This window comes from Pteropus medius, unplaced genomic scaffold (genome assembly GCF_902729225.1).
Source record: "Pteropus medius unplaced genomic scaffold, Ma_sr-lr_union100, whole genome shotgun sequence".
Taxonomy (NCBI): domain Eukaryota; kingdom Metazoa; phylum Chordata; class Mammalia; order Chiroptera; family Pteropodidae; genus Pteropus; species Pteropus medius.
Window position 1 is genome coordinate 4,275,777 of NW_024355206.1, and position 21,427 is coordinate 4,297,203.

At 45.8% G+C, this 21,427-nt stretch overlaps 3 protein-coding genes and 1 non-coding gene across 21 annotated transcripts in view; 1 reads left to right on the forward strand and 3 right to left on the reverse strand.

Moving 5' to 3' along the window:
- Window positions 1-571, forward strand: part of PDE8A (phosphodiesterase 8A) — a 116,200-nt gene extending 115,629 nt beyond the window's left edge. For all 4 annotated transcript variants that reach the window (XM_039858236.1, XM_039858233.1, XM_039858235.1 and 1 more), the window contains one exon: window positions 310-571. In XM_039858236.1, coding sequence (XP_039714170.1) covers window position 310 — 1 coding nt within the window. In that variant the 3' untranslated portion in view covers window positions 311-571. The remainder of the gene's footprint in view (window positions 1-309) is intronic.
- A 6,481-nt stretch (window positions 572-7,052) lies between these two features.
- On the reverse strand, window positions 7,053-7,171 carry LOC120599433 (5S ribosomal RNA). The gene has a single exon (XR_005651904.1). It is a non-coding gene; the product is annotated as a 5S ribosomal RNA (ribosomal RNA).
- A 7,728-nt stretch (window positions 7,172-14,899) lies between these two features.
- Window positions 14,900-18,015, reverse strand: RPS17 (ribosomal protein S17). The gene is made up of 5 exons (XM_039858154.1): window positions 17,870-18,015; window positions 17,447-17,598; window positions 16,823-16,928; window positions 16,130-16,195; window positions 14,900-15,026 (listed from the first exon to the last, which is right to left on the reverse strand). The coding sequence occupies exons 1-5, from the start codon at window positions 17,870-17,872 to the stop codon at window positions 14,946-14,948; spliced, it is 408 nt and encodes a 135-aa protein (XP_039714088.1). The 5' UTR covers window positions 17,873-18,015; the 3' UTR covers window positions 14,900-14,945.
- Window positions 18,016-19,716: 1,701 nt separating this feature from the next.
- The window catches only part of CPEB1 (cytoplasmic polyadenylation element binding protein 1), a 53,586-nt gene continuing 51,875 nt past the window's right edge, over window positions 19,717-21,427 (reverse strand). For 9 of the 15 annotated variants that reach the window (XM_039858150.1, XM_039858139.1, XM_039858138.1 and 6 more), the window contains one exon: window positions 20,098-21,192. In XM_039858150.1, coding sequence (XP_039714084.1) covers window positions 21,082-21,192 — 111 coding nt within the window. In that variant the 3' untranslated portion in view covers window positions 20,098-21,081. Of the gene's footprint in view, window positions 21,193-21,427 lie in introns of all 15 variants that reach the window. The other 6 variants (XM_039858149.1, XM_039858146.1, XM_039858147.1 and 3 more) reach the window with 1 other exon arrangement.

Here is a 21,427-nt window from a genome sequence, read left to right on the forward strand (position 1 = left end):
CCCCCTCTGACCCCTACCTCCCCAACTTCTCTTCTGTCTTCTGTCCCTTTTCCTTCCCACTTACCTGGAATTCCCTTTGTCTGATTTACATCTTCGCACAGTGATGTCCTACTTGTAACAGCAGTTATTACAATGTCTTGTCTTATTTAAATGAATTTGAAAAGGTTTCATCGATTTTAATAAATTCACATGACCCATTTGTTCCATATGCATTGTACGGTATACTCTCATGATGAAAATTAAGATTTTTTTTTATTTGTGTATTAAACCTGTTTTGAAAACCTGTTTTCTGTGTGGATCTGATTCTAGAGCTACAGGAGATCGGATTCCTCCTGTACCACCCAGACCGCTACAGCTGCTCTCAGCACCTGATGGGCTTTTGCGGAGTCGCCTGCAGAGGGAAAGGAATTTCCACTGAACACTTTTTTCCTAAAAATTTAAATGAATTTTCCAAATGTCTGCCTTACTTTGTACAGTGTTTCTACCAAATATTCCCACAGACACAAAGAGCAAAATGAACTATTTACTAAATTGACATTTTAAACCTATCAGTTCTCATCTTCATCTTTGATTCCAGAGATTTATAAAAGTTACGTATTCTGTTTCAAATGTACCATTAAAAATGACACACGATGACATGCCAAAGTACATGTCATTTTAAATATGTTTTTTTCAAAGATGAAAATGAAATTAAACTATTTGTTTCTAAAAATGCTTGTGTCACCTTTTCTTTGGAGTTTTACAAAACTTACTTCATCCTATTTTCAACTCTAAATGGAGAAGATACCTTTATTGCAGGAGAACATTAATGGTTAAATGACCATTTCGACATCACAAAAGACCAGATGAGTATGTTGAAAAATTCTCACAACTCCCCACAGCTCCCCACTTGGAACCCTTTGGAAATACACCTGGCACGCAGCCAAAGGGGTGAGGGTGCCAAACCCCTCTAAGGAAACTAAGGCCCCTTTCCCAGTGTGACCTGTGACCCAACTTGGTCATTGTAGACCGAGGTGGGAAGAAAGCGCGGGTGCCAGGAAGAACCAGGAAATGACCCCCATAAGGAACTGACAACCACCCCCAAAATGCCTAGTGATTTGGCCACAGACCTGGTTCAAAGCCCCACTGCCCCACAGGTGGAGTGGACTCCCAGAGGGAAAATGATTTTATTACAGGTGAAGACTCAAGTCTGCCTTAAAATGAACTTTTGAAAATTAAAAGGTTATTTTTAATATTCTCCATTCCAAAAACTTAGTTTCCAAAATTTCACACAAGATTAAAAAATGGAGAAAAATCTCTTGAATTTCTTTCATATTTCCTATCACATCAGCTAAATATACTGAATTTTAAGATATATAAACATGTTTTATACTTTGTAACTTCTAGAAATGTTTTATAAAAAATAATCTGCTTTTAAATTAAGCTATAAATTTCTCTTATCATTAGTGTATTCAATACGTGTTCAATTTCACATTACTTTAAGCTCTTGAAAACAATTTAATAATGTATAATTATTTTCTGTATTTAGAAATCTACAAGTTCAACTTTTTTCTTTAAAATGATTACAAAGTTCATAAATGGCATATTTAACTGAAAAAAGTGAAGGAAAAAACAAGCTAATGCAAGATTTAAGATGCCACAATGTACCATAATTGCTATGAGCAACAAATTTAGCTCAAAGTTTCCTAGCATCCAAAGTAAAATCAAAAGGTCAGTTCAATGACAACAACAAACAAAATAAGTGGCTGTCTTACAGTTTTTTTCTCAACAGACATCTGAGAAAATTCCTCCTAGGAATACTCTGCAAGGTCGTCCTAGGGCCTCTGACCGAACCCCATACCTGTCCTGTGAGGTCCAGACCCCGTGACGAGGCCCTCGGGTCAGGTTTAATGTCCACCCCCCCACTGCCTCCATCTCTACTCAACTGACATGGTGGCTGGCTGATGCGCCAGGTGAGTCCCCTGTGCCCACTGTGACAGCTCCAGGAATGGACATGTGATCCTTTTCTGCCCAATGAGCCACCAAGAGAAGTCCGCAGGAGCGAGACTGAGCGAAGGTCTCCCTCTAGGTGGGTGGGTTTCCATGTAAAGAACAACCAAAAGAGATCTAGGGCTCATGTACTGACAAAACAGGCTTTATGCCAAAAACTGTTACGAGATCTCCCCTAAAGACCTTATATAGTAATGAATTGGTCCACTCACCAAGAGTTAACAATTATAAACATACGCACTGAACAATATTGTCTCCAAAATGTGTGAAGCAAAAACTGACAACTAAAGAAATAGACAGTTCCACAATAAAAGCTGTAGACTTCAATACCTCACGTTTGATAATGGACAGAAAATCAAGACAGGTGGTCAATAATGTAAAGAAATTAAAGAGACCTAACAGACATATATAGACATAACAGACATATGTCTAAGAAAACCTAGTAAAAGCAGAATACATACATTCTTCTCAAGTATACACAGAACATTCTCCAGGATAGACCGTATGTTAGTCCCCCAAAAAGTCTCACTAAACTTAAGACTGAAATCATACAAATAATCTTTTCAGATCATAATGGAATCAATAGAAAAAAAAAGTAATAAAAATCAGCAGGAAAAAATGCAGAATCATTAATATGTGGCAGCTGAACTATACATTCTTAACCAATGGGTCAAAGAATCAATGAGAAAATACTAGAAGATGAATTAAAAAAAGAAGAGTGAACTAAATTTGCTGGAGAGGAAAAGAGACAGAATTAATGTAACTAAAAGTTACTTATTTGAAAGGATCACTTTTTACCAACCTTTAGAGAGAGAGGAAGAAAGAAAAAGCAAGCCAGAGAGAGGAAGAGGAAAAAAGCGGGAGAGAGAGAGGGAAAGAGAATGTAACTGAAAGTTTCTTCTTTGGAGAGATCCCTTTACCAATTCAGGAAGGGAGGGAAGAAGGGGACAAAAGAGGGATGAGGGAAAAGGGGGAGAGAATTAATGTAACTACAAGTTTCTTTGAAAAGATCAGTTTTTACAAACCTTTAGAGATAAAAACAGTCAAGAGGAAGAGAAAGCAGGACAGAGGAAGAAGGAAGAAGGGGGAGAGGGAAAGAGGGAAGTAGTGTAACTGAAAATTTCTTTGAAAAGATCACTTTTTACCAACCTTTACCTAGATGAGGGGGGAAGGGGAGGGAGAGGGAATGAAAGAGAGAAAAAGCACCAGAGGGAGGGAGTGAGAAAGCAGCGGGCTGGGGAAGAGGCGAAGGGTGCAAACACAATCAGACATGTCAGAATTCTACGAACACTACACGCCCAAAACCGGATCACCTAGGTAAAATGGACAAATTCCTGGAAACATACAAATTACCTACATTCACTCAAGAATACACAAAATCTCAGTAGACCTCTAACAAGTAAAAATACTGATTAGTAATCAAAAACTTCCCAAAAAGCAAATTTCAGGACCGCATGGAGTCATTGCTGAATTCTACTGAGCATCTAAAGAGAAATCAACATCAATCCTTCTCAAACTCTTCGAAAAAACAGAAGAGGGGAAAACACTTTCCGACTCATTCCATGAAGTCACAAAATGGAAAGTCAGAAACCAATACCCGTTATGAATCTCCATGCAAAATCCTCAACAAAATACCAGCAACCCGAATCCATCAGCCCCTGAAAAGGCTGACACGCCACAAAGGTGGAATTCACGCTAGGGACGCGAGGGCGGTTTGGTGTGAGAAAATCGTCACGCGTCACAGTGCTGGAGAGAACCAAACACACGGTCACCTCAGCTGACGCAGGAAAGGCATTTCCAAACGGCAACGCCCTTTCGTGACAGAAACCCTCAGAAAACCAGGGATGGGGGAAGAGTCCTCAACACCAAAAAGGACGTTTATGAAAAGGCCACGACACCAGGCTCCGTGAGGAAAGAATGAAAGTTTCACCCACGGTTTCACGTGACGCCAGAAAGCCTTTCGGCTTTCCCTGCACTAGAAGCTCCAGCCAGGGCAACTGGAAGAAGAAAAGGCATCTGAGACCATTTCTATTTGCAGGTGACATGATCCTACCCATAGGAAATCCCAAGGAACCCACCAGAAAGCTCCTTGAGCTAATAAATTCAGCACGATTGCAGAGCACAAGGTCATCACACAAAAACGGGATGTGTTCTTTATCCACCAGTAACGAACAATGGAAAAGTGACTTAAGCAAGCAGTTCCATTTACAACGACATGGACATGTGGGTTTTCCACACCGAGCAATTCTCCCGCTCTGCAGACACACCCTGGGTGGCCTACAATTTAATTCAATTTTGACACTACTGACCCAGTTAGCACAGGCCCCACAAGGTAGGAGCTCAAGACCGCCCCCTGCTTCAGAGGCCAATCACAAGTAGGGGGTCCCCAGGTTACCCACAGTTCTACTTGACCTGGCTATAAATTGGGGCTTCCATGACCCCCTCTTCAGGTTCAGTAATCTGTAAGAATGGTTCACAGTTTGAGGGGAAACTTTACTCTTACTGGTTTATTATAAAGGACACAAAAAGCCAGGCGAAGAGGCACCCAGGGTCAGGTCTGCATGGGGACCGGAGGGATTTAGCTCCCAAATCTCACCGTTTATTTTTTTTAATTTGATTAGTTTCAAGCATACAGTACACTGGTTAGACATTTATACGGTTTATAAAACGATCCCCCTAACTGCTCCCCACTCTGGCCCTCCCTCTATCCATAACGTTACTGCTGACTGCATCCCCTACGCCATGTGACCATCTATCAACTACTAATTAGTACTTCTTTACCCCTTCACCCCATTCTGCGAGCCCAACACTCTTCCCCTTTGGCTGTCTCACCAGATTGACCTCTGTATTTGTGAGTCTGTTTTAGTTTGTTCTTTTTGTTCCTTAGATTCTGCATATAGGTGAAGTCATATAGTATTTCTCTTTCTCTGACTTATTTCACTCAGCCTAACAACCTCTAGGTCCATCCATGTCGTTGCAAATGATCACTTAGTTTTTATGGAGGCTGAATTATGATTAAGTCATTGGCTACTGGTGATTAACTTAATCCTAGTCCCCAGAGGTCAGCCCTCTAATAACCAACCAGCAGCCAGCGCAATCCTGGAGCTACCTGTGAGCTGGCAAGTGAGTGCATTAGCATCACCTCAGGTGTGGTCTGAAGGGGTCATCATGGATAACAAAACAGGCCCTCCCAACCCCATCGCTCAGGAAATCCCAAGGTTTTCATAAGCTTTTGAGCCAAGAACTGGGGATGAAGACCAAATATCTACTTCTTATTATCTCACAATATCACAATCTAGGATACCAAAACACCCGGGAATAAATTTAATCAAGGAGTGAGAGATTTATTCCTGAAAATTACAAAACATCCCTGAAAGACATTAAAGAAGGCCTAAGTCAATCAGAAGCCATCCCTTCCCCAGACCGGAAAACAGTGTTTTCAAGGCGTCCACACTCCCCCAAAGCCATTGTGGACAAAAAGGGGGCCACACACTACACCTGACAAGCTCAGGGCCGAAATTAACCAACCACACAGGAGGGTCTGCACACAAAAATCCCTAACAGCAGGTCACGGTGGGCAGCCACCTCCTGGCCTGTGGCTTCCTTGACAAAGGTCAGTCTTGACCTTAAGTGAGCCTGTCTGTTGTCTCTGTGCGTCTAGGGTAACAAGCCCTTGGAATGTCAAGTCAGAGTAACCCCCTTTCTGCAGACCCCTGGGGCACAGCCCACCGCACCGGGGCCAAGCCCTCAGAGCCACTCATTGTCATACTGTCCCTCGGATGCCATCTGAGTGCTGTACATGTTGCTAACTACCTTGGACTCACCAGTGTCCAAGAACCACTTGTCTCCATTTTCCTTTTAATCCAGTCCCGGCGATTTCTCTGCTTTGCTCTCCTGCCGGCAATGGATTTCCTGTAACCCTCCTCGCTTCTCCTCCTTTGATTCTAATGTAACAGTAACGCCCGTTCTCTAGAGCATTTTCTCAATCCCTTGAGATTCTGCTTCCTAGCTACTGCTGTCAGTTTGACTGAAACGCATAAAAATTTTCTACAGGTTTAGACGTTTCTCATATCGACACCACCTACGAAATTCCTAGGAACTTTTTTGCAGAAATGGAAAAGCTGATCATCCTCAAATTCATATGGAACTGTGTCCTCCCCTCTCCCCCAATTCATATGTTGAAGCCTTGACCCCCAGCGCCTCAGAATCTAACTGTATTAGATGGGGCCTTTAGTGAGATTAAGTCACAATGAGGCTTAGGGCGGGCCCTAGTCTAATCTGACTGGTGTGATTATGAGAAGAGAAATTTGGACACAGACACACCAGGGATGTGCACGCACAGAAAAAAGGCCATGTGAGAACACACAGAAGGTGGCCACCTGCAAGCCAAGGAGAGAGGCTTCCTCATTGAAACCAACTCTGCTGACACCTTGATCTTGGACTTCTAGTCTACGGAACTGCATAAAAATAAATTCCCGTGTAAGTCGCCCAGCCTATGCTATTTTATGGCAACGCTAGCAAAATGACACACCCCAGGGAGCCCCCAAAAAGCCTGAAAAGAACAAAGTTAACGGACCCACACTTCAAGGTTACAGACCTGCAGTAACCGAAACACCCAGGTACTGGCCTAAGAACAGACATATAGACCCACGGACTAGGACTGGGGTTTAGAAATAAACCCGAACACTCACGCTGACTTCTGACAAGGGAGCCAAGTCCATTCGACGGGGAAAGAACAGTCTCTAACAAATGACGTTGGGCCAGCAGGACTTCGACATGTGAAAGAACAAAGCTGGACCCCTTACTCATACCATGCACAAAAATTAACACAAAATGGATCGAAGACCTAACTATAAGCACCAAAACCATAAAACTCTTGAAAGAAAACATAGGGGTAATTCTTCATAACTTTGGGTTTTCCAAGATTCTTAGATATGACACCAAAAGCATAGGCAAAACAAAAGATAAATTGGACTTCATCAAAAAAAATTTCTTTTTATGCGAGGCAACCCTTGGTTGACCTCAGATTGCAATTGCAAGGACCTGGCCTTTTTTTTTTTTTACGCCTACAGCACCTGGTCTTCCTAGGTGGTCTCCCATCCAAGTACTAACCAGGCCCGACCCTGCTTAGCTTCCGAAATCAGACGGGATCGGGCTTGTTCAGGGTGGCACGGCCGTAGACGGACTTCATCAAAATTTAAAGCATTTGTGAATTAAAGGACACTGTCGACAGAGAGAAAAGGGAACAGAAAAGACCACCTACTGAACGGGAGAAGAGAGTCACCAACGATACATCCGATAAGAGGTTAATACCCAAAATATGTAAAGAACTCATACAATTTAACCACCACAAAAAAGCAATCTGATTAAAAAAATGGGCAGAGGACCTGAATAGACATTTCTCCAAAGAGGACACACAGGTGGACAACAGACATATGAAAAGAGGCTCAATGTCACTAATCATCAGGGAAATGCAAGATAAATCCCCACGAGATAGCCATTCTGACACCACCAATAAATCAACGAACAGGTGCTGGTGAGGGTGTGGAGAGAAGGGCCCCTCGTGCACTGTTGGTGGGACTGTAAACCGATGCAGCCACAATAGAAAAGTCTGGAGGTTCTGCAAAAAAATTAAAACTTTTTTATGATCCAGCAATTGCATTTCTGGGTATTTAACTCCAAAAATCTAAAACACTAATTTGAAAAGATATATGCACCCCTACATTCATTTTAGTATTGTTTACAAAAGGCAAGATATGGAAGCAAACTAAGTGCCCATCAATAGATAATTTGATAAAGATGTGCACGCAAGACAAGGGAATGTTACTCGGCCTTAAAAAAAATGAAATCTTGCCATTTGCAACAACATGGATAAACCTAGAGGGTACTTTGCAAGTGAAATAAGTCAGAGAAAGACAAATACCACATGATATCACTTACTATATGTGGGATCTAAAGAACCAAATAAATGGACGAACAAAACAGACACACAGATACAGAGAACAAACCGATGGTTGCCAAGTGGGAAGCGGGTCGGGGGCTGGGTGAAAAAAGTGAGGTGAAGGGATTGAGAAGTACCAACTGGTCATCACAGAACAGTCGTGGGGATGCAGTCAGCACAGGGGGTGGAGAGTACAGAACAGTACTCTCAACACTGCTGCAGTAACTGCCTGGTGTCAGGTGAGTACTAATCGGGGGATCACTGTAAATCATATAAATGTCTAACCACTACACTGTATACCTGGAACTAACATAAAATACTATTAACTGTAATTGAAAATAAAACTTTTAATAAAAAGGATATTTATATAAAAAAACATAAATACTGACTAGTATTAGCCAGTATGTATAGCTTCATACTGAACAGGAGTTTAATTTTCTTATAATTTTTATTTAAAAAACGTATGCACTTGGTTAAAAGATTTTATAATTCTAAAACGATCTGCTCTTCTCTGTCAACCATGAAAGGGTTGAGATTTGCTAGTGGCGAGTGTCCCTGTTTGGGTCCAAGCTGAAATTTCCTCGTGTCTGCTAGTGAGCTGAGATGACTTGCACAAGACACAGGAGAGGTTCTGGCTAAAAGAGGGAAGCCCGATGGGGAAACTGGGCAAAACTGGACCCGTCAGCACCTGTCTCAAATACTGGCTCGGAGCACTGAGAGATGAGCTTCAGGCAGCAGCTAAAGAAGCTGTTGTCGCGATGCTGTGCGACCTGGGGGCATGCACACAGCTCCTTCGGTTTCCGAGTGACAAGGACACAGAATGAAGGAGCAAGGCGTCCCTGCCACTCAGACCTGGAAGCCAGCACGGCTATAGTAAAACCCAGGCAAGGAGCCTGGCGTGAACAACAGGGCAGCAGCAGCAGTGGCCAGGTGGGGTCTCACGTGGCTCCCAGGCTGGAGCCTTCTGCCAGCAGCCTTGGGGCAGGACCGTTAGCAGAAAAGACACATTCTCATTTAAAACCTAAGTCATTGTATTTCCTGTATTCCTCTCTTCCCTCACATGGAGTCTGTTCATTCTATCCTCAAGAAGAAAAACAAGAGTCCAGCTTTCAACACGATATTTTTGAACCATTAAAAACAGTAAACACCAAAACCACCATGAGTTATCACACGTGTCAGAATGGCTATCATCAACAAATCAACAGAAAACCAGCGCCGGCGAGGATGGAGAACAGGGAACCGTGGTGTCCTAACAGTGGCCTTGCAAACTGGTGCAGCCACGACAGAAACAGCACGAGGGAGCTCAAGAAAATTAAAAACAGAACTGCCTTATGAACCAGCATCGCACTTCTGAGCATCTGAAGAAACCCACATTTCAAAACACAAATTCAAAAAGATAGGTTCACCCCTATATTCACTGCACCACCATTTACAAGAGTCAAGATATGGAAGCAACCTAAGTGCCATCGATTGACAATTGGTGACAGTGATACGTATATACAACAGAATTTAACTCAGTCATGAAAAAGTGAGATCTTACCATTTGTGACAACTTGGATGGATCTACAGGGTATTATGCTAAGTGAAATAAGTCAGAGAAAGACAAATACCACATAATCTCACTTCCATGTGGGATCTAAAGCAAAATAAATGGACAAACAAAACAGAGACCCATAGTTACAGAGAACTGATGGCTGCCAAATGGGGAGAGGGTGGGGGACTGGGTGAGAAAAGTAAAGGGATTAAAAAGTACAAATTGGCAGTTACGAAATAGTCATGAGGATGTAAAGTACAGCAAAGGGAATATAGTCAATAATTTGGTGCCAGGTGGATACTAGACTACTCAGGGGGAACATTTTATGAAGTATATAAACACCTAACCACTATGCTGTACACCTGGAACGACTATAATATTGTCAACTCTAATTGAAAAACAGTAGACACTATTATTATTAATTTTGCCAGCTATTTAAATGGTCCTACAAATAACATGATTATGCAACTGGGGATGGATTCTTTGGGTAACCTAATGAAGTCCAGCAGTGGTTCTAAAGAAAATCATATAGCAATTTGAAATCCATTGGAAAACAGCACATTCATGATGTTGTATTAGGTATTTTTTCAAATGCTAGTTTTATTCAAGAGTATAAAGTACATTGTTACCCTAGTGGGAAGGGTCGTGCACTGCTTGCATTTGCTTCTGCAAGAAGAGGGAAAGACTGATTTACACTATGTTTTCTACGGACATCTACAAAGGTCAATTTCACAACATGAAATTTATTCACTTACCACACAAAAAACAGTCAATCAGAGCAGGGCAAGTAAATGGAACACAGCATTTTGAGAGAATAGCGTTTTATTCATTGTTTCAAAGATGCTGGTCATAATGACCTAGAAATTAATGACTGTACCAAAAAGAAAAGTGTGTATACCTCATCCTGCCTTCCAAAAGCTTACGATTCAGGCAGCATTATACACCTTGTGCATAAATACAACATTGGACATAGAACTAAAGGTGAGATGCTTACCAAAAATGTAAATGAATGCTTAACTGAACAATAAGCTACTGACACATTCGTTTATTTTCCCAACTCCAAACAGATCGCAGGCTCCCTGATGGCAGATGTTTGGCAGTTCTTAATTAACCGCTCTCTCTCTAGCACCTAAAAAAGCATCTCACACATATTATTCCTTAGATAATCTGAACTTCAAGAGACATAATGAAGGGGACCCTCTCCCTCTCCCTGCATAATTCTCTATCTTTGGGGAGGAAGAGTAGGATTGTCCATCTTCCTCTTAATATCACTGCCCTTCTCAAACGAGAAACATTCAGAGTAATCAACACTGAGTGTGAGAAAAAAAAAATTAAAGCTTTTGTGAAGGACACCATCAACAGAAGACGTAACACACAGAGGGAGAAAATATTTGCAAATCATATCTGACAAAGGATTAACATCCGGAATAATTTGTAATAACCATGTATGGTATCAAAAGCCCAAAAACCCAATTCAAAAATGGACAAAGGACTTGAAGAGATTTTTCCAAAGACAGATATACATATGAAAAATGAACACGTGTAAAGATTGTCAACAACACTAAATCATCAGGGTGATGCAAATCAAAACCAGAATGAGATAGCACTTCACACCCATGGATAGCTCTTTTCAAAAAACAAACAAACAAAAAAAACCAGAAAAGAATTGCTGGCAGTGGTGTGTATTGCTGATGAGAATGTCAAATGGTACAGCTGCTGTGAAAAATGGTATGGCGTTGCCTCAAAAAACTAAGTACAGAACTGCCATATTTTCTCACAATTCTACTTCTTGATATATACTCAAAATAACTGAAAGCAGGTATTTTAAAAGATATTTGTACAGCCATGTTTGCAGTAGCATTATTTACAATAACCCAAAGTGAAAGCAACCAATATGTCCACCAACAAATAAATGGATAAAATGTGGTGTGCGTGTGTACCTATGTTAGACTTAGCCGCAGAAGGGAATGTAATTTGATATACGCAACACAGGTGGATCTTGAAAACATGATGCTTAGTGAAATAAGCCACCTGTGACAAAAAGGACCAGCACTACACGACTGCACTTATACAAGGCACCTAGCATAGGCAGATTCAGAGACAGAAAGCAGGTTACCAGAGGCTGAGGGGCAGGCGAGTGGGGAGTTACTTTTTGGACGGTGAGGATGGTTATCATAACACTGCAAATGTATTTAATGTTACTAAATTGTACTTATGAATGGTTAAAATGAAAAATGTTATATCATTGTTACCACAATTGAAAAAGGGAACTTAACCATCAACCATCTCAGTTCCATAAACTTCGGTAAAATCTACAAGTGAAATTCATTGTTAAAGGTACTGGCTCGATAATTGACAGATTGAGATATTTTCTACAGAATACCTACTGATGAGCAGCATAATGAGCAGCGTATGTTTTAAACACTATCTTTGCAAGCTTTGAGATTTATCCATAAGCTTTTTTCTCCTCCATACATATTTCTACCACCATCAGCTGTAACATTAACTCAGCCAATTCCCACTTCAGGTTATACTGAATTAGTGATTTCTCATTTTTTTAAAAAAAATCTCACCTGTTGTGGTCCTATGCAGGCTCTTCCGTGCAGGCTAATGCTTCAGTCTCTTAGCACCTGGGGCCGAGTCCTGCATAAAGAAGCTAGCAGTATGGGTAACATTTGATCCCCAAGGAAAACTACTGAAAATCGTTTGCCTTGTTTTCAATTAACTGTTGATATCGTTTCTAAGGTTCTCAACTCTTTGAGCAATCATTCTCACCCAAAAGCTAGTTGTCTTAAGTTTATTTTCTCGGAACGTTATTTCTTCCAGAGAAATCAACGCACCAATAGGAACCAGCTGTCCTCCCTTAGTTAAGGAATAAGCTACTCCTACATTCAAAGCAGACAAAGTCTTTTTTAAAACGTGAGCAGGCACTAATTTTTTAGAATAAAATGTCACTCGAAACACTTTATTTCAAGATACTTTATTTTGCAGCAGGTCGAAACGCGAAGTTACACACGTGAGTGCAACGCAGTGCAAAGCGCTAGCGGTGCCACCTGTCTGCGGCAACTGCTTAACTCACCCGCCGCGGCCGCAGCCCGGGAAGCGCACGGGAAGGGCACGGACCGGCCCCCGCGTGAACTTCCTGTCATTTGCACAGACCGTTTCTGCTCCCGTGCGGCGGCTCGCCACCACCTGGCAATGGGAACCGTCCTTTGCTCAGGGTTCACGCCCGAACGGGCAGCTGCCACGGGGCCCGCGGCCGTGTTCCCGTTCCTCCCGCCTGCACCCGGGGCTTCTGCCACGCCCAAGTCGCCCTTGGCCTTCTCCGCACTGACCTGCCCTCCGTTCCCTCCCTCGCTGGCCTTTTAAAAAGTGCGCGACAAGCGTCCACTTTATTTCTAGCTCTCTCAGTCATTTCACTCGGTTGAAATTTCCTCTTTAACGCAAATAACCGAGAACGATTCAGGGCAAAGAACTTACCGGAGGCGCGGAGTCTCCGCCGCAAAAGCTGCCGCAGCGGCCCCCGCGCAGCCGGCGCCCCCTTCGCCCCAGCTGTGCGCAGAGGCCCCAGGCTCCTCCCCCGCCCGGGCCGAGGCACCTGGCCGGCAGGTGCGCGCCAAGACACCGTCTCCCACTGCGGGGGGGCGAGCCGCACAGCCGACAGCCTCGCTGGCTTCGTCTTCATTTCCTTAACCTGGTTCGAATTTCTCCCCCTAGAGCAAACCCCAACTCCTTCGCCACCGCTGACACCGAACACTTAAGGGGAGAGGGGACGCTTCTTTACACAGAGCTGCACTTGCAAGGCAAGAGAATCTGCTGAGAACGCCCCACCCCACGCCAAAAAAACGAAAACAAAACTTTGCTGTCAAGAGAAAGCTCCTCCTTACAAAAACATGAGGGAATAATGCTAACACCAGTGAGTGAAAACTTGAAAAGGGTATTCAGCCTTCCTCCTCACAACTTAATTACAAAGGAGAAAAGTATCTCTACAGTGAAAACACTTAGATGCACCTTAATCCAAGTGCTCAAAGTAAACCACTAAAAATAGGACTAAGTGACATTCTGTATTCACGGTGCCCCAAGAACACAGCATCCTTTCTGTGGTATTCCTACAGAACGCTAAATTAAACCTAATTGCCAGGAAACATCAAACCCAAATTGTACATTCTACAAAACCAGCCAATATTTCTCAAATATGTCATGAAAGACAGAAAGGAGGCTAAAGGGACATGAAATCTAGATGCAATTAATGATTCTGGGTTGGATCCTGGACCAGGAAAGAAGAACCATGACAGACATTATAGAGAAAACTGGCAAAATTTGATGGACTACATAGTATTGAATCAACGTTAAATTTCTTGATTTTGCTCATTATTCATTCTGTGGCTACATAAAACATCCTTGTTCTTTGAAAACAGACACAAATATCTGAGGCAAAAAGGGATGTCCCTAACTTAAACACAAAGGATCAGAAAAAAATGTGCATATATATATATACACACACACACACACATATACACATATATGTGTATATATATATATATATAATATATAAAGCCATTAGAGCAAAATTGGTAGAGCTGGATAAAGAATATTTGGAAGTTCCTTGTACTATTCTTGCAAATTTTCAAGTTTGAAATTATCAAAATTATCATTTCTAGAATGCTTGCTGTACAAATCTGCCAGAAGCAAATGTGCAAGGATCAGTGGAGAGCCAGACTAACCTGGGCTCTGCCACTTCCTTGCAGAGCCTGACACATGCACGTGGCACACACCCACCCAGCTGAGCCCGAGCAGGAAAAGCAGACAAGTACATGGAACACATAACTGAACAGTTCCTTCTCCCACTACTCAACAGGCACCAGCTAGCTAGGCCAGGCACTACTGCCCCACCCCACCACAGTTGTACACACAGCCTCAGCGGATTCTAAGCCCAGAGCCATCTACCCAGGATCCAGCTAGTGAGCTGCCTTCCTTTACATCAACTGACACCTCCTTTTCTCTGATCTTCCCCAACACACCCACTCACATTTGATCTCATATGCTCCAGGTACTGGGCTCAACACTGAACAGAACTATCTATCCTACCTCCCAATCACAGAAAGCCGAACCTTCGTACACTCCCCGGAGTGTTACCCCTTCAAGGGCAATTTCATCAGCCCAAATCACGCACCTGGGAGGTGCTGAGGCGCATGCAGGGTGCAGAAGAGAAAGCATTTCCTCACTCGCCCAGAGCTCAGGGCCTGCCAGGCCTGCCAGAACCAGCAGGGTGGAGCTGGCAAGCTAAGCAGTGTGCACTTTCTAGGCGCTATCTCCATGGGCACCGCACGGGTCACAGGTGCTCATACTGCAGACCATTCTTTCAGGATTTCTCTCTTGAGAAAGAACTCCTGCCCTTCGCTCCACTGGCACCCGACCCCACAGATGACACAGGCAAAGTTGTCCATGGTTTATTGGCATATTACAGCACAGCAGAAAGATTCAAACGGCTCCACGTGGTGTTTTGAAATTCATCCCAACTGTAGGCTGGGTGACCTGCAGGTTGGACAGACTGCCAAAGTCCTGGAACAATAAAATGGATTCAGTGTGGCTGTATCAATGAGATCTAAGGACCACTGCCAGCCCATGCTTGTCAGCCTCCGCCAGCTTGGGGTCAGGTTGACATCATGTGCAAAAACCTAACAGAAGGCCTTCTCCTCCCTGCCCCGGACCCATAAACTCACAGGTCTACTGGAGATCTCAAGGACGCAACACTCCAACAGCCAGGCATCGTGTGCACTGTAGGTTTAGCAATATCCTTGGCCTCTATCCACTAATGTCTGCTGGGACCCCCTAACTTTGACAACCAGAATGTGTCCAGACATTACATGTTCCCCCAGGGAAGTAAAATCTTCCCCTTTGAGAATCACTGCTTTAGCGTGTTCACAGTGCCACTTCCTTTCCAGGACCAGCCTCAGGTGGGCCTCACAAATGGCAGGCCCTGAGCATTCAACATGTGTGAAGGGCCCAGGTAGAGTGGTTAAGGGATGGAGGTCAGGGCCTGCCTTTAAGCCAGCTCAATCCAAGTGGGGTGGGCCCACCAAATACCTCAAAATAATATTTTGGGGATAAAGAATTTCCCACTTTATCCTCAAAAACCAATTTTCTAATTAAAACTAAAAAGTTGCATTCAGGATAGCGGTTATTTTAGGATGGTCCACAGACTTTAACTGTCCTGGAAATGCTTTTCTGAAGCTGGGTCATGGTGATAAGAGAGTTCATTTGCTCTAAATCACCAACTTCCCATTGGGCTTTGAAGCCCATGTGAAAACTTCACACAAGTACTAAGATAAGCCACAGAGGAGCCATGCATCAACCTGTAGTGAAGATAGCTAAGGAGAGCCTGGTAACAAGCATCTGTAAGTGAGACCACAGCTCACTGGAATGGTAAAGCATACAGACACAGAAGAAAGTCCCCAAGGGAAAGCAGGCCGAGTGTAAGAGCAAGGGCTGGAACCACAGGGGCCAGTGTGAGGAGCCAGCCACAGAACTGAAGATGCCAGAAAAGAACGTGTGGGAAACACTGAGAAAGACGCCTCGTGTACTCTAAAGATTCAACAGCTGTCAGCTGGCACTGTAACAGACGGTGGAAAGCTGCTGATGGTTCCTGACCAGGGAAGCCTTACCAGGAGCTTCAGCATCTCCTTAGTGTCAGGATCAACTTCAATGATCTCCTGATCCAGGGCTGAGACCTAGAAGGAACAAGGCAGGGCCAAAATATCAACCAATGAGTTATCACTTGTCTTCCCTGAGAGGCACTCAGAAAGGGGACGGAACAGGATCCTAGAAGGTGAGCCTAAGCATTACAGGCCCCAAATCAGGCCTCCTGGATATACCTTCAATGCCCTCGCTACCACCTTATCAGTATTCAGAAAACCTTCAGCAATACCATGCTGGGGCGAAGAAGCCAGCAGACATGACAAGTCAAACGTCATTAAGGGCTCTCATGTTGAGATCAAAATGGACTTCAACAGCCCCAACAGAGCACAACAGACTAATTTACAGGCAGGTTAAAGTTAGCGGCACCTACAGCTGGTTAGGGGTATTAAAAAACGAGCCTCTTCCAGTTGTACCAGGTCTCCCTCCACCAGGCTAACAGGACAAGCCTCTGACCCGTGGAGTGGGTGGGGGTCTTGAGCAGGGCACCACCCTCTACTTCCTCACCTTTCCACAGCTCCTGAATCACCTTCCCAACGACCCTAAGCCCCTCTCCCTCCTTCTCAAACTCAGCTGAGGCCCCTTTAGGAACCAGGTACCTGAAAGGGTTCTCAGGAGCCTGTTTTATCTTTCAGGATGAGCCAAAGACCCAGAAAGTTTACCTCGGGAACATAATTATCTCTCCTCTCTCTCTCCTCTTCCTGCAGCTTGATGGAGATACCTCTCACGGGGCCTCTCTGAATCCGCTTCATCAGATGGGTGACATAGCTACAAAGTATAAACGCCCCAGGAGAACACTGAGAACACACAGGTGCTCAGGCCGGCGCACACAACACCCGGTACACAAGTAGCAGTTTGTTTTTCTCCAGTGAGAAGGGAGGAATCGCCATCCTAGGGACCCAGACTATGAACGGTCCCCGCAGCGCCACCACCTAAGCACACCCGTCCCTGTGGTGCTTACCACACCCTCTATTCAAATTCTTTCAAAGCTGTCAAATCCTCTCCGCCCGGTTTTCATTTTCTTTCCTCCGAGAGCCAAATTACACAATTTCCTGTACTTAACACTAGTGTCCCGGAGGTCTGACCGAGGCTCATCTCGTCTAAGTGTCACCGCCAGATACAACGCGAACGTGAGACAATCCCAACAACACACCCTGCAAACGCACGCCTGCAGCGCTCTTCCCCGGGGTACCGGGAGACGCACTAGCGAAACAGGGCACGATCCCCTCCCGAGTCGGGGGACGGCAGACACAGAGCCCCGGAGGCCGGGCGCCCACCCCACTCACCCCGCTATCTTGTTGCGGAGCTTCTTGCTGGGAATAATGGCGATCTCCTCGCACACGCGCTTGTTGGTGTGGAAGTCGTTGCCCAGGCGCGTGTAGTACTTCTCGATGATGACCCGGGCCGCCTTCTTCACGGTCTTGGTGCGAACGCGGCCCTGCGAGTGGAGAAGACAGGGTCACCGCAGGCCAGGACAGGCCCCCGGGGCAGAGTGCGGCGTCACGCCCCGGGCTCCGCGGGCTGGGGCCGAGCTCGGGGAAGGAGAGCCGGCGGGCGGCAGTGGAGCGCGGGGTCAACGCGCAGGCCAGCGGCCCGCGGAGGCTCCGGCCTAAGAGGGCCCGGTGCCTCTCCCTGACGGATGAGGACCGCGAAAAGCGGCGGATGGAGGGCGATTGCGGGAAACGCCAGCTTCGAGGCAAAGCACCTACCATCTTGGCGGGTCCCTGGTGAAAGAGGAAGGAGGAAGCAGAGAGTCTCCTTTAAGGCGCGGGCCAGAAAGCCGCTTCCTCTTTGCCAGGGACGCGCTGAACCAACTCGAGAGCGCGGCAGTGACCCCTAGCGGGGAGGGGCGGAAGTGCAAAAGGCCCGGCCCAGCCCAGCGGGCGGGGCAGCAGCCGTCCCGCCCCGCTTGTGGGCGGACCTCCTGGGTTTCCGAGCTCGGCCCCGCCTAGCGCTGTGGCGGGGCGACCTCTCTAGTCTCTAGGTTCTGACCGGATCGTCCGTTCGATGTGCTCCAGACAAGGAGTGCATCCCCTCCACATAGGCCAGGGAGAGGGAGAGAGGCTTAGGATCGTTGAGAAGGCGATTCAGGAGCGTGGAAAGGTGAGGAAGTAGGGGATGGCGCCCCGCTCAGGTCTCTTACCCACTCCACCGGTCAGAGGCTTGTCCTGTTAGCCTGGTGGAGGGAGACCCGGTACAACTGGGAGAGGCTCATTTCTTCCTAATCCTTGCTCAAACATCACCTTATCAGAGGGGCTTTTCCCTCCAACTTAGAAAGCTGCTCTAATATTTCTTAATACTTGTCACACTGACTTGTCTTCGTTTTCTCGACAAGGGGTGAGCTCCACGACAGCAAGAGCCGTTTGGTTTGGCTGCTCCCAGTGCCTGGAACAGTGCCCAGAACGAAGCAAGCTGTCAAACATGTAAGTGGAGGGCCCAGTTCACCTACACCGCTCCCAATAACTGAGGCGGCGCCTGTCCAACCACTGTCTTCAAGCCGTTGCTGCCACACCCACCCTAAAATCAGGGTCTCTGAAGCCACCAGTACAGGCCTGGTGGCTTCTCCTGATGGCCTCATTAGCCTAGGAAGTACCATGCCTCCTCCTTCCAATTCGGCTAAAGTGAGTCCTGGGCCCCTACCTGACTCAAGGAAAGTCTGGGCTTGGCTGGCCAGGTTGCATAAGGGGCCCAGGGCTTTGCCTCATCTCTCGACTCACCTACTAGTTACCCTGGTCAGTCCAGTCACACTGAACTGACTGGGACATTAGTCCCTCCCTCTAGGAGAATAAAGAGTGGCCAAAACGGAAGGCTGACTCTCCTGAGAGTTGCAGGAACTGACTTTACCAGCAAATGTCGAACCAAGCCGCTGCCAGCCAGGCCTCAAATGAAAGGCGAAGCCGCTCCTTGGCTGAGGGACTCCCGACTCCTGACAGTGAGCCCCTGCACCTCTCACAAAAAGGACACTTCGGTGTGCAGGATTCCCCACACCTCAGACTAGAATGCAATCTTCCAAAAGATCAGACTGGCAGCTGGGCCCAGGCACAACCTACCTGACAAAATCAGGAGACTCACCAATCCTGGAAGCCTGAGACGAGTCCCGACGACAGGGCTCTCTGAAGAATGGCGGAAAGTGCCCTGAATGGCTCCCTCTCGGAAAAGAACTGGATTAGCACAGGCGAGTCCAGAGGATGGAAAGCCTCCCATCGTCAAGAAACAGGCCCGGGGGTTACAGGAGAGGCTGAGACAAGCAGCTCACAACGATGCCTGAGCAGCTGTGCCTCCAGTTCCCCCCCAGCTGAGTCTGGAGCTGAGAGGAGGTGCCCCAAGAAGCTTCAGTGAGGGCTCTTCACATGTGCACTAGAGGTACCCACCTGCCAGGTGCACTTGCCCACAGAAGTACTTACAGGGGCAGGTCTTCACGTGGCCCCACCATCTACCTGGGCTGGAATCCCATGACAGAAAATCCAAGGAAACGTGAACTTTCACTCCGGAGTTTTACTTGTTACCCCACTGCCCCTTGGCCCGCAGCCCTCAGACACAGAGACAAGACCAGAACTCTGCTGCAACGTGTTTATTATGTGCCAAAAAAACTACACCACAGCTTACTCCACACATCTGTAGGAGACTGCAGCCTTGCCTGCATATACTACAATGAGGTAGAGACTTCACACACAGCTTCACAAAACCCACAGAGTAGCTGGGATATGCAACAGTGCAACGTCAGCTCAGCAGGAGGGGGTGGGTTATGACACTGATTCTTTGGCACACAGCTTCCCAAAGAGGTAAGCTTTTTTTTTTTTTTAAAAGAAAGAAAAAAGAAAAAGGAAAAAAGAAAAAGTCAAGTTTTCAAATTCCAGTAGCATTTCTGTCAACTGCAACTGTTGCTTCACACATTTCTCAAATGAAAGGAGTAAGGGAAGGGTACTTGTCCCCTCTAAGAGAAAGGGCTCCTGTGAGCCTTCATCTGCCCCCACCAAAAGCAGCCCTTTTTTAGCTCAGTTACAAAACAAAAAAAGTCCTGTGACTTTGTGATTAAAAACGTCTATCAACCCTCCCCCACCAAATAAGTGCAACTTAAGACGGTGCAATAAACCATTTAGAACTATATACAGCAGCGCTCAAACACCGTTTACCTGGTCCTGTTTCAAATCAAAAAAGTTTTGTTCTTAGTTGCAAATGCCTTGTTCGCAACTGTAAAAAACAAACAGTGACCGGCAGTCCCCCAGACACAAATTTGCTATAATGTTAAAAGCTGCCAGGAAAGGAAAAAAAACAAAACCAAAAAAAAAAAAAAACCTCTTCCAAACGACTTATAAACTGTTTTAAGGAGTGTAAAAAGGAACCGGTAAAAACCCTCGAGCGTAAAATATGAAATATGGTTTTGGTTTAAATGAAGAGCAAAGTCTCCTTGTTGTTTACAGTAAAAAACACCAGCTGAACACTCAGTTTATGCCGTTCAGGTGGGGGTTAAATAAATGGAAAGGCACTGTATGGCAACTGCAAGAAAAACCAATGAGACCTGTGCATCATCACCATCAGTATTGCAAGGAATGTAAAAAAAAGCGCTTTTAATAAATAAACCTAGATGTAGGCATCGTGTCAATACCTTCTGGACACGTAGCTCTTTTTTGCTTTTTATCTGCAAAATGAGGAACTAAAATCTGGGAAAACTACAGAGTCACTGGGAGTATAAGCCAGAGGGTCCTTGCCCTGGCACACCCCCCTGAAAACAAAACCCGACAAAACTCATTGTGCATTAATTAGTGCAGAAACAAAGACAGATTCAGCAAGTGCAAAGGTGACTATGATTTTCCCTTGTCCTGGGAAGCTAGCTCCCTGGTCGCCAGTGGCCTCGTGGTACAGGCTGCTGCCTGACCTGCCAGCCTTGGGCACCACAGGCCTGCGGGCGAGGCCGGCTCCTTTAGCTGGAATCTCGGTTCTTCTGGTTCCGCATCAGGGGGCTGTGGTGGCGCAGGCCCTCTGAGCTGTGCTGCCAGTGCCAGCAGCTCCGGCAGAAATACTTGAAGCACACCTGGCGTGGAAGGAGAAAAAAGGAGACAGGCCTCGCCTGTGTCAGCGCTGGCCAGCTCTGCTTGCGAGGGAGTGGGGATTCCTGTGGGCCTCTGTGGGGCTAGAAGAGAAGGCATCGGGGAACCCTGTCCCCCTGCCATAGAGGCCCGACCGAACCCAGCAAGCCCACTTTCCATGTTCCTCCGGGCGGCCTGCTTCATCAGACGTGCCGGGCCCCCACTGCGTGCAGAGACCTG